Genomic DNA, 17797 nt, shown 5'->3' on the forward strand with positions numbered 1-17797 from the left:
AGTTGCCTGTCCAGTAGACTGAAAACACCTGCCAAAGAAATGTGAAAAGAGCTGGAAACGTGCTATTTGGAGACTATTCTAGTAGACATCCAGGAGATCTCCAGAGATCTGTTTCATCCTCACCTCTGTGTAAGTGACTGTCTGCCTACTGCAACTTTGGTGTGAACCTGAGAGAGAAGGAAAGGATAGTTCAATGAATTCTCATAATTCGAGGGCAAAATGTCTATTCTTTTTCCACCTTCCCCTTTTCCTTAAAGTTTCATTTCCTTCTAGTTTCAACCAGAGCAAGCAAGAAATCTCAGAGACTTAACACCTGGTTACTGAATTTCTTTTTCTTAAAAATAGTTTCATTGAGAGTTTCTTTGAAAACAAGTTTTCTGATGATTTTTACATTTTGATTTTTCAAACTTTCTTCCATAAGTGACTGAATTGAATGAATTTGTGGAAATGTGGTCATTTTAAATTATTCAAATGAGAGAGAAGATCTAGAACACAGGGCTTTTCTGTTCAAAGCTAAAAGGTTAGCTGGGGCCCCATTGTCAGTAGAGAGGGAGGCCACAACAGTTATATCTTCTCTAAGGTTCAACCAGAATTGCAACCTATGACTGTGATGGACCAATACTAAAAAGATGTTTACTGCTGTGTTAAGAATCTTAGAAAAAAACTAAGTAAATGCTATGCTTCAAAGTGCTACAAAGAACTAACCTCCAAGCTCCAAGTATCACAGAGACCAGTTCTAATGAGTGACAGGTAAACCCCATCATTCAAGAGCTTTCACGTCATTATGGAAATAACACAACAAAAGAAAAAAAGAGAAACTATGTGGTAGGTATATGGGTGTTCACTATAGAATTTTTTCAGCTTTGTTATAGCTTTAAAAATGTTTTATCACAAAATATCAGTGCGGGGAAAGACTACATGGAAGTGGTATTATTTTCAGGGCATTTACAGACACCCTCTCTGATTTCAGTGGTCAGAAAAGCCAATGAAAACACTTGCACGCTAGCTCCCAGACTTTCACTCTCTCCCCTTCCCAATTTCCATTAAAACTCAAGCTGTTGAGGAGGACCTTCAAGATGGTGGAGGAGTGAGATGTGGAGATCACCTTCCTCCCCACAAACGCATCAGAAATACATCTACATGTGGAACAACTCCTACAGAACACCCACTGAACGCTGGCAGAAGACCTCAGACTTCCCAAAAGCCATGTGGCTGACAGGGTCTTGGTGCTCTGGCCCGGTGTCTGGCCTGTGCCGCTGAGGTGGGAGAGCCAAGTTCAGGACATTGAACCACCAGAGACCTCCCGGCTCCACATAATATCAAATGGCGAAAGCTCTCCCAGAGATCTCTATCTCAATGCTAGGACCCAGCTCCACTCAACGACCAGCAAGCTACAGTGCTGGACACCCCATGCCAATCAACTAGCAAGACAGGAACACAGCCCCACCCATTAGCAGAGAGGCTGCCTAAAATCGTAATAAGGTCACAGACACCCCAAAACACACCACTGGATGCGGTCCTGCCCACCAGAAAGACGAGATCCAGCCTTATCCAACAGAACACAGGCACTAGTCCCCTCCACCAGGAAGCCTACACAACCGACTGAACCAACCTTAGCCACTGGGGGCAGACACCAGAAACAACGGGAACTACAAACCTGCAGCCTGAGAAAAGGAGACCCCAAACACAGTAAGTTAAGCAAAATGTTAGGCCGCCCTTCTGTGATCTCCCCACAAGAAAGCACAGCAGAGCACAGGAGACTCATCAGAGGGAGAACCTTGAATCATCCACTGCCCTTTAACAGAAAACTATTTCCCAAACATCGGTTGAACCATTGGGTGCAGTTCGTTTTGGCACATCTTACAAGAGACTGTGATGTTCCAAATAGGTCCACACCATGATTGGTAACTGCTGTTTTTTAAAATATCTAACATCATGGGAAAATATTAGTACATATTATATTATATAGCTAAAGCGATTTGTAAAACTGGAAAGATATGAGATATATATGGATATATATATATATATACCAAAACTTTAATACTATCTCCAGTTATTAAGAGTGGTCCTAGTAAATAGTTAACAGCTGACCCTGCTTTTGGACCACTGACAAAACGCGTGGTGCTGTGCGTGTGCACAGCCACACAGTTGGTTTCACAGAACGATTCATATGCCGTAAGAGCAGTGCTATCTTGATTAATTAACCAGCATAACTGAAGAGGTTAGGGGTGGAGGCTTTGGTATACAGAGAGATAATCTCAAATCACAGTTACAACAAAACTAGTTAAAACTCAGCACACATTTACCATCCATACACATAATCCAAAAGTATCAAAGTATTTCCAGAACAAATATTTAGCAACAAACAATAAAAAGCATCAAACCAGAGAAGATAAAATATATGGTTACATTCTTTGTTCCTTAGCTGACCCCTACCTTTGTTCCAGGGTTCAAAGGGGACAAGAGGGGCCAGGCCTGGTCTTGGCTACCAATCCCCTGGAGCCCTTCCTTCTCCTCATTCTCTCCTCCCTCTCTGTGGCCTTGGATCCACAGCTACACCTGCTCCCCTGGGAGATCATCCTCTCTCTGGAGGAACTGTTCTCAGATCCAGGGATTCTGGAAGCCACATAAATGACTGTGCTGCGAAAGGGCCACAGGGCACATACAGAGTAGCATGTGTTTGTGAACAGTAGACATACCCTCCAATATGTGGATGTTGTCACTTTGTTAAGTGATTTTTTTCCCCAAAAATGTGTACTCTATCATCCACTTGTGGATGAGCAAGAGTTGACTACTGTGTTTTATCAAATCTGAGATCCATCCATTATAAGATACATCATTATACTATGGACCACTGAGAAAGAAAAACAATGCAGCTAATTATATGACTCAATGCTTTCTTACTACTTGGGATTCTTCCACACAATATTTATCTGTCACTCTCTGTGCCCTCATCCTCTGTGCATTTCTTAGAGGAGCGCTCCACTCTGGTCTCTTGGACCTTCTTCCAAGCCTCTGATGTGCATTCTGCAAGTTTTATACAGAAACTTTCTCAATCTTACAAGAAGGTGTCAACAAAAGATTTTCAGGTACCCATTGGGAACACATTTTAAATGGCAATTAAATGCAACGCATGCAGTACAACCAATGTACATAATTTAATGTGAACAACCATGACTAAGTCCATGCAGGTACAGCCAAATGACAACCACCATGCAATTGTCCCCGCCAGTGGAGAGTGATCACAAGGCACACTCCATTTCACAGTTTTTAAGCTGAGGAAATTCCTTCATTCCTTAGAATGAATGCAACTTGGGAAATATGAAACTAACAGTGATCAAGAAGGAACCCAGCCCAGCAAACACTGAGGAGGTTATACTTTTGGACACAGGGTCAAGTGTGGTGGACCAGCACAAGCAGCTACAGGTGCTCACTGTGCAATAGCCATGCTATTCAGTGTTTTTTATACATTGGTGCATCCAGTGGTCCCAACACTGAGTTGAGTCGGGTGTTGTTTTTTTTTTTTAATTTCATTTTTTAATATTTATTTATTTAGTTATGGCTGCGTTGTGTCTTCATTGCTGAGCGCAGGCTTTCTCTAGTTTCAGCAAGCGGGGGCTACTCTTCATTGAGGTGTGCGGGCTTCTCATTGCGGTGGCTTCTCTTGTTGCGGAGCAAGGGCTCTAGGCGCGCGGGCTTCAATAGTTGTGGCGCACGGGCTTAGTTGCTCCGCGGCATGTGGGATCTTCCCGGACCAGGGATCGTACCCGTGTCCCCTGCATTGGCAGGCAGATTCTTAACCCCTGTGCCACCAGGGAAATCCCGAGTTGGGTGGTTTTATCCTCATATTATAGATGAGGAAATTGAGCTCAGGGATATCAAGTAACATGCCAAGGTCACCAAGTAGCAGGTGACAGAGCCCAAATATGAACCTGGATATGTCTGACTCCAGATTCTTTATATCCCCACCACACCAGTTTCCATACTGGCCTTACAGCACTTGAGTTCTGAGAGCAATTATAGTTGTAGTTCACCTGGTCCCAGGTATTCCTGAAGGGGTTATTTCAGAATTTTATGGAGAGGAAAAAGGATTGTCTATAGTGTCTGCAACCACAATACGGTGTGAGAACTACATACTAGTGACAAAATAGTATGAGCATATGTAAGTGTATACATGTACACAACTACCAGTTGGGATGGTAGAGAGTTGAACAGAGTGCTCTGGCTCTTTATAGGAAGACAATAACCCAGGCTTCTTACGACCCTCCATGGCACAACGGTTATTTGAGTCCATATTACTAGCTTTGTCACATTATAGAATATCCTCATGACTATAGGAGCCCAGAATTTCACTTATTTCGCAGTTTCAGGCCAGCTATGGGCTACAGACTCGTGACTGTCTGATTCCACTCACCAAAAACCGTGATTGGCACCATTGCCAACAGCTCAGCTCAAATACAGACAGCAACCTTCTGACTACTAGTGTAATTAGAGGAACTCTTTTTTTTTCTTTTTTTAATTTCAGCATGGGCAAAAGCCTTTATTTATTTATTTTAATTTTTTTTTTTTTTTTTTTTGGCCGCTCAGTTCCCTGACCAGGGATCGAACCCGTGCCCCCTGCAGCAAAAGCATGGAGTCATAACCACTGGACTGCCAGAGAAGTCCCTAGAGGAACTCCTTTTAAGGCATGGTCCTTATGTAGTAAATGAAAGTAAGGATTAGTATTTTCTTCCTTTGTACACTTTATTTTCCATTTCTTGTCTCCTTCACAGAAGACTTCATCATTAAAAGGAGGAAGCCCAAAATGAAGTGAGTTAAAAACTTTGTCTCTGAGAGGACTGTGGCTTGACCCTGAGTTGAGGTAAGAGGTGATGGTGCATATGGCTGGCAGGGTGTGGGGGGACCACGTAGAGCTACACTGTCACATGCGCCCTCACCCTTGGTCTCTCTCTCCCTTCGCTTTCTACTTACTCCACTTTCCAGGCTTTCTCTTTCTCCTTTCCTCTTCTGGGAATGACGCTGTACCAAAGACATTGCTTACAGGGATCAGCTTTTCTAGACCTCAAGCAGGTACACATGAACTGATAGTAGAGAGTCTGGACTGATAGGGACAAAAGTGTAAGCAATCACAGCTGTTCTGGGAAGTGAAGGGTGAATAGTTGCTGTGATATTACTGGTAACCCTGAACCAAAAGGCTGCCGACCTTTGCTTTCCTTCCTCCGTCATACCTTGCTCTCATCTAAAAATGCACCTTTCTTGTGATTTCTTGTCAGATTCTAGGAGATCCCCGTATATTTAGGCCCCAAAGAATCCAGTTGATGTTTTCAACACTTGCTGTGTCCTCTGATTCTCTAAGGCAGCTTCATTGTTTCTCAGCCACTCAGCGATGATAAAATAAATGCCTTGTCCTGCTGGATGTCACGGAGGAGAAAAAACCTAGATGGCAATGGGCCATTATGTGCCTTTTTCCTACCATCCTGTCACTGTGAGGATTCTCTCATTGCTATTGCAAAGCTCTCTCCTTGGAAATCTGAAGTGGCTAAATACAGCCTTTTGCACTGATGGCCAAACACTCAGAACTCATCCATCTCCCCATCTCCATCCTCTCGTCTATACCAGCGGTCCCCAACCTTTTTGGCACCAGGGACCGGTTTCATGGAAGACAATTTTTCCATGGACCGGGGGTGGGGGACGTTTTCAGGATGATTCAAGCATATTACATTTATTGTGCACTTTATTTCTATTATTCTTACATTGTAATATATAATGAAATAATTATACAACTCACCACTGCCACTGATCTGACAGGAGGCGGAGCTCAGGCAGTAATGCAAGTAATGGGGAACGTCTGCAAATACAGATGAAGCTTCGCTTGCTCGCCAGCCACTCACCTCCTGCTGCGCGGCCTGGTTCCTAACAGGCCACAGACTGGTACCAGTCCATGGCCCGGGAGTTGGGGACCCCTGGTTTATACCTTCTTTTCCTTCCTCTTTCCTTGTATTATTATTCCCATTAAAATTTTTAAACAATCACAAACAGAAATATTGCAAGTACAATACAAAGACTTTTCTTTTCCTGAAGCTTTCGAGAGTAATTTGCCAAGTCATTGCCCTATTATCCCCAAATACAATCCAGGGTATTCTCCTACACAGCCAAAATACAACCATCAAAACCAGGACAGGGGCTTCTCTGGTGGCGCAGTGGTTGGGAGTCCGCCTGCCAATGCAGGGGACGCGGGTTCGTGCCCCAGTCTGGGAAGATCCCACATGCCGCGGAGTGGCTGGGCCCGTGAGCCATGGCCTCTGGGCCTGCGCGTCCGGAGCCTGTGCTCCGCAACGGGAGAGGCCACAGCAGTGAGAGGCCTGCGTACTGCAAAAAAACAAAAACAAACAAACAAAAAAAAACCAGGACAGGAGCATTGCCTATTACCACCACCTAATCCCGAGACCCCACTCAGCGTTTGCCAGTTGTCCCAGTAATGTCCTGCACGGCCAAAGGATCCAGTTCAGAATCACTGTCATGTCTCTTTAGCCCCCTTCAGTCTGGAACAGCTCTATACTCTTTCTTTGACTTTCATTAGTTTGACATTTTTTAAGATCACAGGCCAGTTATTTTGTAGAATGTCCCTCAATTTGGATCTGTCTGATGTTTCCTAATAATTGGATTCAGGTCATGCATCTTTGGGAGGAATATCACAGAATGATGTGTGCATCTCGTTGCATCCTGTAAGGTGGTACATCATTTTGGTTTTTCCCATTACTGATAGTGTTCACTCATCACTTCACTGAGACGGTGTCTGCCCGGCTTCTTCACTGTACAGTTATTTTTTCCCCTTGACACTGATAAATATGTTGGTGAGAGGTACTTTGAACTAAATATTCTGTTCCTCATCGAAATTTTAATTTACATGGAGTCTCATGGTCTCCTATTTTATTAGATCAATTCCCCTGCATGAACATATTACCCATCTCTGCCACCGTCCTCTCTCCATCTCGGACCCCCTCCTCAGGCTGCTCAGCCCTGGTTTCTTACACTGGGCTGCACCCCTTCTCCTGGTAACAGATGCCCTCTTGCCTCCCTTGTGTCCTGAGCTGTGGCTCCTCACTCCCCTCATTACAGAGTCCTGCCTCCCTTTGTCCCAGCTAATGGATTTAGGACTAAATTATTCAGGAAGGGAAGAGAATAGGAAGAAGGGGAAGGCACCTTCTGTTGTCTCTGGTTCACCCTCCTTATCCTTTTTCCCATACGTCCTGACCTATCCTGACCCCTCGCACCCTTGCCGATTCTCACATCCATCTTTCCAAGCACTCAGGGCAGGACTGAACCTTAGGCCATGGCATAAGCTCCTCTAGTCAGACTATGAGGTTCTGATTCCTGGTGTGGGGACTTATAAGGTGTGACCTCGGGTAAGTTACTTTCCCTCTCCAAGCCTCATGGTGTATAAAATAAGCATCTTAAAAATGCTAGTTCATAGTGCTTTTAGAATCAAATGAGACAGTGCATGTAAAGCTATTATTGCCTGCCGCAAAGCAAGAACTAAATATATTTTGTTGGTTATTATTTTCCATCCTCTCTGTTTCAGCTGATGGTTGTTGTTTTATCTCTTTCTCTTTTTTTCCTGAATGATCCCTTTTGTCTCATTCTTTTTACATTTTGGCTCCTCTGGACTATTTCACTTTCTCTTGAGTTATTTCACTTTCCCTATGTTCATGTGTAAGATGCGCTGGAGGGGGGCATTGTGTTGTCACCAGCAGAAGGTCTGATGAGAATTCCCAGGGTCACACGCTCATGGGATAGCAGGCAGCGGTGGTCTCTGTGTCCCAGGCCCTGGCTGGGACAGAGATGGGGCATGTTCACTGCTACTCTCTAGCTTGGCTAGGGAAAGGAAAAGAAGGATCTCTGAGAAAGGACCGAGATGGAAATAAGCATTCAGAACTTACTGCTTTCCTCTAACCGGCATGGAGTTTGTGAAGAAGGAAGAGTGATCTTTTGAAGGTTTGAACAGAATTGCATTCTAGGACCTGTTCCTTTCTTGGAATTCTGTGATTTCTGGTAGATGAAAGGTGAAATCCAATGATGTAGAGCCATTGGTGTCTACTGAAGCAGTTTCTGGAGAGAGAGCCAGAGCGACAGCAGGAGATGTACAGCTGTCAATGACTAGATAGACACCCACTGTTCACTAAGCCTCGGTAGTGGGTGAATGGTCAGGAAGAGATGATCTCAGGTTAGTATGGTTAGTATGGTATACCCTACTTACAGAAAAGGACTGTAGGCCCATGCATGCTGGGAAGGATAGAGGTACCATTAATTAGGAAGGTGGAAAATAATGGTTTGGGGAGGGGGGATGCTGAGAGGCCTCCCCTAACCACCCTAACTAATTTCTGTTGCCAGTCCCACACCCCAGACACTTTTTATCACATGGATCTGATCCAGAGTCTTTGTAGCCCTTATCATCCAAAATCTTCTTGCTTACTCGCTGTTTCTCCAGAGACTGTAACCTGCGTGAGGGCAGGCATCTTATTGGTCTTATTCACATGGATCTCCAGTGCCCATCACAGTCCCTGGAATGTCGTAGATGTTGATAAAATTAGTTGAATTAGTGGAAAAGTGAGGCGACTTAATTATTATATTAGATTTTCTCTGTCTCTGTTCATTGTATTTCCATTTCTTCAACTTTCTGAGGTTTATACATAAGCACAATGAAGAAGAATAACAGCAAGTCTACTACGAGGATCGACGAGCAAGATGACATCTGTGTCCCAGGCTCCAAGGATCCAGGAGAGCTTCAAAATATGTTGGATGAAGGAGAGTATGCCCCTTTTGTATCTCCTCCCATATTAGAGAGCAGTTTTATCCAGGTAAATAATAATTGAGCCCTGAATTAAGTTCTAATAACTTTGGTAATTAATTTTCTCAAAGACAACAGAAAAGGTTGGAAAAATTGTTTTAATGTGGCAAGGGAATGTGTGATACAATTAAAGGGAACAGTTTGGGAACTTCAAACAACCTAAAATAATTATGATGTAAAAGGAAAATTCATTTCAAATTTTCCCAACAAACTCTTACCTAGAAATTCTGTCCCAAGTCTACTGAAATTTTCATTCTATCATCATCTCCCCAAAACTACACAAAGAGATTATAGTCATTTTTAGAATATTCTGCCACAGGAAAGCACTCAGATAACTCCTTAACTTAGGAGACATTTTAAAGAATAACATCTATGACCCAACTAGGGATTAAAATGCATTTTGGTTCTTAGTTCTGAAGGTAAAATATAATTGTCAAATTGTGCCAGGGAGAAAAGTTTCCTTCTCCTAAAAATGTACCTACATGATGAATGAAACTACACTTCAATGCATTTGAGAGCAGTTCTAACTTTCCGCTAAACATTCAACATTAAATTATTCAGACAGGGGCTTCCCTGACGGTCCAGTGGTTAAGACTCTGTTCTTCCGCTGCAGTGGGGTGCAGGTTCGATCACTGGTTGGGGAAGTTCCGCATGCTGTGAGGTATGGCCAAAGGGGAAAAAAAAAAGACAAAGAAACAGGGAAATGAGTTAAATGGTGTGGGCCATACCCTTAAACTTCCTGAAAATGTCACAACCAAGTCTAACGTGAAACATGCCCATTTAAGCGGCTCCTCGGCTGATTCTACAAAGGAGTGACAGGAACGACAACATACACACATTCTCTGCACTGACGGGAGACCTCCTCACTTCCAGACACCATAGGAGGGAGGTGATGCCTCAAAGAACACTAATGTTTAAGTCATGCCCCAGAAAGCATGTGATGCTGTGATTTGACGTTCTTTACCTTCTGTGCGCTTCTTTCCTACTAATAATCTTTTTATTTTATTTTTCACACTTCTGCACCTTTTTCAAATAACCATTTTCAAGCTCTGATGAACACTGGGAGAGGCAGTCAGCATTCTATAAATCAGACATGGCCCCATGTCTTAACTGGATATGTTATTCCCTTTAACACACACAACCTCTTGTGGTCGGTATGTCTCTGGCAGCAAGTTATCAAGGTTCCTGACTCAACTGTGAGCGAAAAAGAACAATTATCTCAAGTAGAGTGAAAGAACCACAGGACATCAACTCACTCTTGGGAGTCATCAGGGACCCAGGTTGTCTCTTTTTGTTGTCACCCTCAAATTCACTCCCTTCGTGATATCACATGCAAACAGGACATGACAGCTGCCAGCAACGGAAGGATGTGTCTCATCCTTGAACTGTCTGTGAGGGCTGAGAACCCTTTCCCAGAGCCTCCAGGAGGCCCCCAGCAGTGTCTCATTGGCCAGGGCCTGCTGAGAGCAATCACTGGCCAGGGGATGGAATGGATCACCATGACCAGTTTAGGTGGATCAGGATTTAGCTCCTCAGCTGGGGCAGCATCCCTGAGGGGTGGATACTGGACAAAACCAGAATTCCATTAATCCGATGAATAGGAGCATGGCTTTGGGTAGGTAATCAATAGTGTAGGCTACAATCTCTTTCTAAATATATTTGCTTTTAAGTCATTTATTTTTTTGAAGCAGTTAATGTACAGCTGAGAAACCAAGTGTTTCCCCTCTCTGGCTTCCTTCACATCCCTGTCTACCCACTTTCCAGTCTCCTCTTCTTCCAACTGGCAGAGATTCTCAGACAGTCTATGTCCCACATTGTTCAGGTCTCAGCTAGAGGTCCCTTCCTCAGGGGAGGATTTTCTGACCCTATGGTGAGGGTGTGCTGGAACTGGCCAATTGGTAAGTGTTCAGGAAGTTTACAAGTCAGTTGTTAAACACAGCCATCGTTAAGAATTAAATTGTATAAACTTATAAATAAAACTATTCAGGGGCTTCCCTGGTGGCGCAGTGGTTGAGTGTCCGCCTGCTGATGCAGGGGACGTGGGTTCGTGTCCCAGTCCGGGAAGATCCCACATGCCACAGAGCGGCTAGGCCCGTGAGCCATGGCCGCTGAGCCTGCGCGTCCGGAGCCTGTGCTCCGCAACGGGAGAGGCCACAAGAGTGAGAGGCCTGCGTACCGCAAAAAAAAAATAAAAATAAAAATAAAACTATTCAAAACAAAGGCAACAAGGGATTTCCCTGGTGGTCCAGTGGGTAAGACTCTGCACTCCCAATGCAGGGGGCCTGGGTTTGAACCCTGGTCGGGGAACTAGATCCCGCATGCATGCCGCAACTAAGAGTCTGCATGCTGCAACTAAGAAGTCCACATGCTGTGACTAAGAGCCCACATGCCGCAACTAAGACCCGGTACAGCGGAAATAAATAAATAAGTAAATGTTTTTTTTAAAGTACCCCCCCCAAAAAAAACCAAAGGCAACAAATACTCAAAACTCATCATTCCTATTATATTACTACATTTTACTATTATCTTGAGGTTATGGATACAAGTTTGACTTCTGGGAGAATCAATTGGTTGTATGGATTTAACATAAAGAGTATGGTGTATCATTGTCTGTAAATTGTGTGCTACTAATCTTTTATACCAGTGATATTGATAATAAACTTATGAGCATCTCCCGAGAGACAGTGGTTACACACTTATCAGCACACCATTGCCTTCCTCCTCCCAAGTCAAGTCTTCTGTGATGTGCTCCACAGCACAGCACCCTGAACTTATACTCAGTAACACTTACAACAACACTTAGTGACATAATTGTTTAATGTTCTCCTTCCCCAGTGGACCCCACAGGTCAGAGACTGTGTCTGTCTGTTCTCTGTGATATCTCTAAGAATTCACTTGAACAAAGGCAACATGGTTCATTTCTCCTTTATTCCTACACTGCTTGGGTAAACGAGGTTGTCAGGGCCACACACTTTAACAGAAAACTCCTCTTCCTGTTCTCTGCCTCAGGTCAACAGGAGAGGTGAATCCATTTACCTTCATAACCGAGCCAACTGGGTGACTGTAGGCATCTGCTCTTCCAGTCCCACCCTCAAGACCCCCAACGTGATGCTGTTGGCACATCTGACACCCGCCGCCCAGAAAAATCCAGAACCCCTTTTTAAAAGTCTTCTGACATCTCCTTCTCCGGAGAATCTGGTGCTCACCAGGTGAGTTACAAAGAGAAGAGGTTAAAGACCTCTCAGAAAACATGCTTTACCCCTGAGGAGCTGAGAATAGAAACACAGATGACAAGTGGTCCAAGGGAGCATCTCACTTGTGCTCCCTGCTGCAGATGAGAGAGTCACATCCTTAAAGTCTGGGGAGATAGTTTGACAACCTGGAAGTCAAACAGGCCATTCACTTTTCAAAACTTAAACCTAAGTAACAGGAACTGAAGGCTCATGATAAAATGCCTCTCTAGAACATTCCCCCCACCCTATCCCAACTTCCATCAGAATTAGCTCTGGTCTTGTCTCAAGCCACCAACTTGCTGTAGGACCCACAGCAAATCACTAACTTCTCTCAGTCTCAACCTTGCAGGATTAACTAAATGGGACAACTTCTCCTAAATAAATAGTAAATAGTTGATATTTTAGTTCATTAGAGTCTTAGTATGATTCAGGCCAGATGGCCCTCAGGAGCCTGATTACATGTACTAAAAATCAAAGTTTTGACCCTCAAAAGCTAAGAACCAGACCTGGGAACATATGGCCACAAGAAGGTCCTGCCCCATCCCATGCCTGCCCCTCCCCAGGCCTGTCAGAGAGACACGCCTGTTGTCCTGAGTCTCACGCCACAAACTGCTATAAAAGGAAAGTCCTCATGATAGTTTCCAATCAGGCCTCCAGGTGATATTTGCATTTGTCTGCAGGTTTCTCCCTCTGCAGTTTGTGACTCTTTCTGTGCATGATGCTGAGAATATGCGCATCAAAGTAAAGCTGGTGAGTGGCCGAGCCTACTACCTACAGCTCTGTGCCCCTGCATGCAAACAAGACACCCTATTCCGTCAGTGGGTGGAACTCATCTCCCTCTTGAATGAGGAGAAAGCCACAGCTTCCAAAGTGTCAGAAGTCTTCAGCCTCTCAGAAATCAAAGACAGCACAGACATCACAGGGTCAGTGGACATCACGCATATTGCAGCCTTCACAGCTGTACAGACCCCACACCTGTACACATGTTCAGACCCCATCAATGGCATAGAAAGCGTTGATTTCTCAGAATTCACGGACATCACCGATGTCACCGATGTCACGGATATTCCAGAAAATGAGGTCACCGAGGCCCCAGATATAAGAATTGTCACAGAAGTCACAGAAGTCACGGACATCTGCAATGTCACAGTGGTGTTTGAAAATGATGACATACTCAGGGCCAAGCGGGAGGAAGAGGTATGTGACATGGAAGACTTTCGTTCTCTAATAATCACTCTCTTTCACCTTCTTTGGTAAGCTACCTGATATCGATTATCAAAATGCTATGGAACTTACTCTTAGTAACCTAATATTAATAATGAGTTCTGATACCTGAACCCTGGTGTAAAAGAGTTGTAAGATGTTCCCTGAAACAGGCAGTGCACATCCATACCATACAACTTAACCCTGTATCAGAAAGCTATGGTGGTATAAAAGGAACTTTGGTATCAGAAGCCCTGGGTTGGAATCTTGCCCTGCTGCATATTAGTTTGGCCAAGTCACTGAACCTGCATGAGTCTGTTTCCTCACCTCTCAAATGGGGATATTAATATCATGCAAGGGCTATATTAAGGTTTAAATGTACACAAAAGTATGAAGTATACTGAAGGATGGGGTGAAATTTCAATAAGAAGTGAAGGTGGAAATAAGAAAATAAAATACCCAAAGTGAGCATCTTTAGAAAGGGCCAGAAAGTGGAAAAACACAGAGACACATCTGAGAATGAATCAGTTTGGCTGGAGCATAACATATGTGGAAAATATTAGGATATAGGATGGAAAGTTGCTTGCAAACCTTGAATGCCAAAATAAGAAGTGTAGACTCAGTCCTTGGGCAAACCTTAGCCACAAAATCTCTGTGTAAGGGAGTGAAAGCTGTGTTTTTAAAAGATTAGTCTGATGGAAGGATGGATGGCAGGTAAAGAGATCAGTGTGTAGACTGCTGCTGAGAAACCTCCGTGGGGCCCACAACAGAAAAATGGCAGAGGGCAAAGATGGACATTTCCAGAAGAAGAAAACGCTAGCTAATGAATTTAGTGGAAAAGTTTTACCTCACTAGTAATCAAAGAAATGCAAACTTGAAAAAAATTTCATCTATAAAACTGCTAATTAAAAGAATAAAAATAGTCAGTGTTAGTAAAGGTGGGGTCACCTTGGAATTTGTAAAGATTCATGGTAGGGTGAGAATTGGAACAAACTTTCTTGAAATCATTATGAGTCAAGAACCTAGAAATGTTGACACCCTTTGACTCAGTGATTCCACTTTTAAGAATCTTTCTTAAGGAGTTAATCATCAAAAGGAATGAGGATTTAGCTATAAAGATGTTAATCATACCACATCTATACCATGTTTATAAAAATGAAATAATGAAAATACGGAAGTAAACTAAACATCCACCACAGAGAAATGGCTAAATGAATTTAAATCCACAAAGGTCAGGTACCATGTTTATCTCATTCAGGAGCAACTACAGTGACTGGCAAGATCATAGTCACTCAGGAAATATTTGTTAAACGAATGACTACTCTGTAGCTGTTAAAATTGTTGGAGAATTTTTCTTTACTTGGAAAAATGTTTATGATGTAAACCTGAGTGAAAAACGAAGTAAAGAATATGATCCTTATTACATAAAAATGCATGTAAACACACAGACAATAGGAGGGGGAAAAGTCATATTGTTAATAGTAGTTTATTTCTAGATTGCAAGTTTATAAGCAATTGATGTTTTCGTCTTTATATATTTCTGAATTTTCTGTTTCCTACAATAAAAATAATTTTTAATTAGAAAGATTCAAGTAGCTTTACACAGTTTTTAATAACATTTTATAATAAATCATTAAGTGAAAAATGTGGGATATGACCACAAAGCAGACACAGGACAGAAAGATCGCAATGAAATGTGTCATGGTAGTTATTTCTGGCCTGTGGCATCAAGCAAGCAATAATTTTCTCCCTCTAACTTTATATCTCTTAGGATTTTCTAAATATTCTATGATAAATATACATTACTTTCATTGTCAGAAAAAAATGTTTTAGCTTTAGAGAAGATTATTGCATTATTTTCAAGGAACAGCCATAGAGGTGATGGACTATGTAATGACAAAGGGAGGAAGAAGGTGCAGATGTGAAGGACATCAGAGAGACGGAGTCTTTTTTTAAAGATTTATTATTTATTTATTTTAATTTTTGGCTGCATAGGGTCTTAGTTGCAGTACGCGGGATCTTTCATTGCGGAGCACGGGCTTCTCTCTGGTTGTGGTGTGCGGGCTTCAGAGCTCATGGGCTCTGTAGTTTGCGGCACGCGGGATCTCTTGTTGAGGCGTGCAGGCTTAGTTGCCCCGCGGCACGTGGGATCTCAGTTCCCTGACCAGGGATCGAACCCACGTCCCCTGCATTGGAAGGCAGATTCTTTACCACTGGACCACCAGAGAAGTCCAAGAGAGACAGAGTCCTTAAGACCGGCTGACCTATTGCTCTGAGGCCTGAGAGAGATTCTAAGGAAGGCGGGGAGCGACAGAAGTGGTTTATTAACAGAAACCAGGACATTAGAATGGGAGATATTTTAGGGTACTAAGTTTTAGATTCTAAGTCTTTTGAAAAACAAACTCTTTAGTATTACTAGGAACCTCCAACTTCTGTCACCTATTAGATGCTCTTAAATCAAGAGCAACCTTGGATTGGGGAGCAGGTGTCAAGGCATTTCTAGAAAACCTTCCTTTCCTGCCAATTCAGGGAGAGGAAGTCCTGCAATTGAGTCCTAATTTTCTTGTGTGAGGTGACATTGGTATACCTGACCACATGAGTTCTAGCATGTGCTGTGTCATGTCCCCATGCTGCCAGCCTCCAGCGCCCACCTGGGCTCTTCTCAATGGCTGTGCAATACCAAGCCTCACCCCCCTCATCATTGTGCCTGTGCACTTGAGGCCACTCAGTAAATATAGATGAAATAATTACTGCTCCTTAAATAATCTGCTTCTGTATGATGCTCTTCTGCTCCGTGATTTGCTGCCGCCTGTTATTTTCAAAGGAAAAAATGGAAAATATTCTGAAGGCTGTTTGTCTACGAGATACAAAAATTAAGAATGAGTTTAGAGAATCCTCAAAACATGTCACCATCTCAAACCTAATGCTAACTTTCGAAGGTGAAAGATGTTTTCAAACTACCTTGACTCCAGAAGAAGGTGAGACAAATAAATCCAAAGAGATGAGCGATAGGCCCTCTGAAATAAGGACAACAGACTCTAAAAGCACGGCTCTCAAGGCTGAAGAATCCAGGTATGTGAGGCAGGGAAATGCCAAGTGATGCTAAGATGTGAAGTATGTAAATAAGTGCATGCTTTCAAGTCCCTGCAACTAGGGCATTGTTTGCTGAAGATCCTCAGACATACATACAATGTAATTGAATGATAACATAATCAACTCAATTATCCACATTTGGTTCAACTTTGTCTAATTTTTATTTTCACACCAACTTCTCACACCATTCAGTTGGCATTCTGGGCCATCTGCCTGGTGTCAGTGATGTGTGCTGAAGAAAACAACAGAATCACGATGTCCACATTTTGGAGTTAGAGGCTATTTACAGGTATTTTTATCTTTACACTTCTCTGTATTTTCTTCTCTACATATCCCTTACCCTTTTTTTTTTTTTTTTTTTGCGGTACACGGGCCTCTCACTGTCGTGGCCTCTCCCGTTGCGGAGCACAGGCTCTGGACGCGCAGGCTCAGCGGCCATGGCTCACGGGCCCAGCCGCTCCGCGACATGTGGGATCTTCCCAGACCGGGGCACGAACCCGTGTCCCCTGCATCGGCAGGCGGACTCTCAACCACTGCTCCACCAGGGAAGCCCGCCCTTTCCCTTTTCTACATTTCCAATGAATAACTTAATAATCTGAAAAACTATTTTTATAATTGTATTACCCAATTGCAAGATGAATGTGAGAGACACTGTGGTATTATAAAGATAAAAATTAATATGATCATTCTGGAATAACAGCTAATAAGAAACCAGAGAAAAATATAGAGATCTAAATGCTACATTAGCAAGAATGAAAATGAGGAATGTCATGAATTATGTCTAAGTTCTTTATAAATATAAAAAGGAACAGGGGAAAACAGGGAAACAAACTTTTTAAAAGTTTGACTCACTCATTCAATAATATTTACTGAGCACCTTCTATGTGCTAGAGACTGGAAATACAGCAGTGAAAACAAGTCATGGAGTGTTTCATTCTAGTGGAGGGTATAGATAATAATCAAATAAAGTATATTATGCTGCTGGAATGTGCTGCGAGAAAACAAAAAGTAACAGAAAGATTTGAGGAGGGAGTAGGGATATTTTATATAAGTAGTCAGGAAGTGCTTCTCTGAGGAATGGCAGAGATCTGAAGGAAGGGTGGAGCTCTGAGGGAATAGAGTTCCAAGCTGACTGACTGCATAACAGTTATAAATGGGACATGTTAGGTGGTCAGTAAATGATCATTATTGTCACTATTACTTCATTTCCAACAGCGTAGATAAAAGAAAGTTGGCTCTTCTGTCAAAACAAAAACAAAAACAGAAAACAAAATATCTTAATTGACTGAGGGTTAAGTGTTCAAAACTGGCTTTCTTCTTAAACTTCTTTCCCAGCTAAGAAGGGGTCCAGGGAAGGAAAGGAATATGGATGATCCTTAGAGGATTCTTAAGCCTTGAAGTCAGAGTAACATTTGCTTTT

The 17797-nt window shown here is 42.9% G+C and overlaps 1 protein-coding gene across 1 annotated transcript in view; it reads left to right on the forward strand.

Annotated features, from left to right (window-relative positions):
- The window catches only part of FAM71D (family with sequence similarity 71 member D), a 29742-nt gene continuing 11945 nt past the window's right edge, over positions 1-17797 (forward strand). Inside the window, exons 1-7 of the mRNA XM_029239758.1 lie at positions 1-127; positions 1392-1396; positions 4776-4861; positions 8683-8858; positions 11858-12057; positions 12762-13278; positions 16109-16356. Of these exons, the coding sequence (XP_029095591.1) occupies positions 8700-8858; positions 11858-12057; positions 12762-13278; positions 16109-16356 (1124 nt within the window). The 5' untranslated portion in view covers positions 1-127; positions 1392-1396; positions 4776-4861; positions 8683-8699. The remainder of the gene's footprint in view (positions 128-1391; positions 1397-4775; positions 4862-8682; positions 8859-11857; positions 12058-12761; positions 13279-16108; positions 16357-17797) is intronic.

Source organism: Monodon monoceros, unplaced genomic scaffold, assembly GCF_005190385.1.
Source record: "Monodon monoceros isolate NGI ecotype Baffin Bay Population unplaced genomic scaffold, NGI_Narwhal_1 Super_Scaffold_21, whole genome shotgun sequence".
Taxonomy (NCBI): domain Eukaryota; kingdom Metazoa; phylum Chordata; class Mammalia; order Artiodactyla; family Monodontidae; genus Monodon; species Monodon monoceros.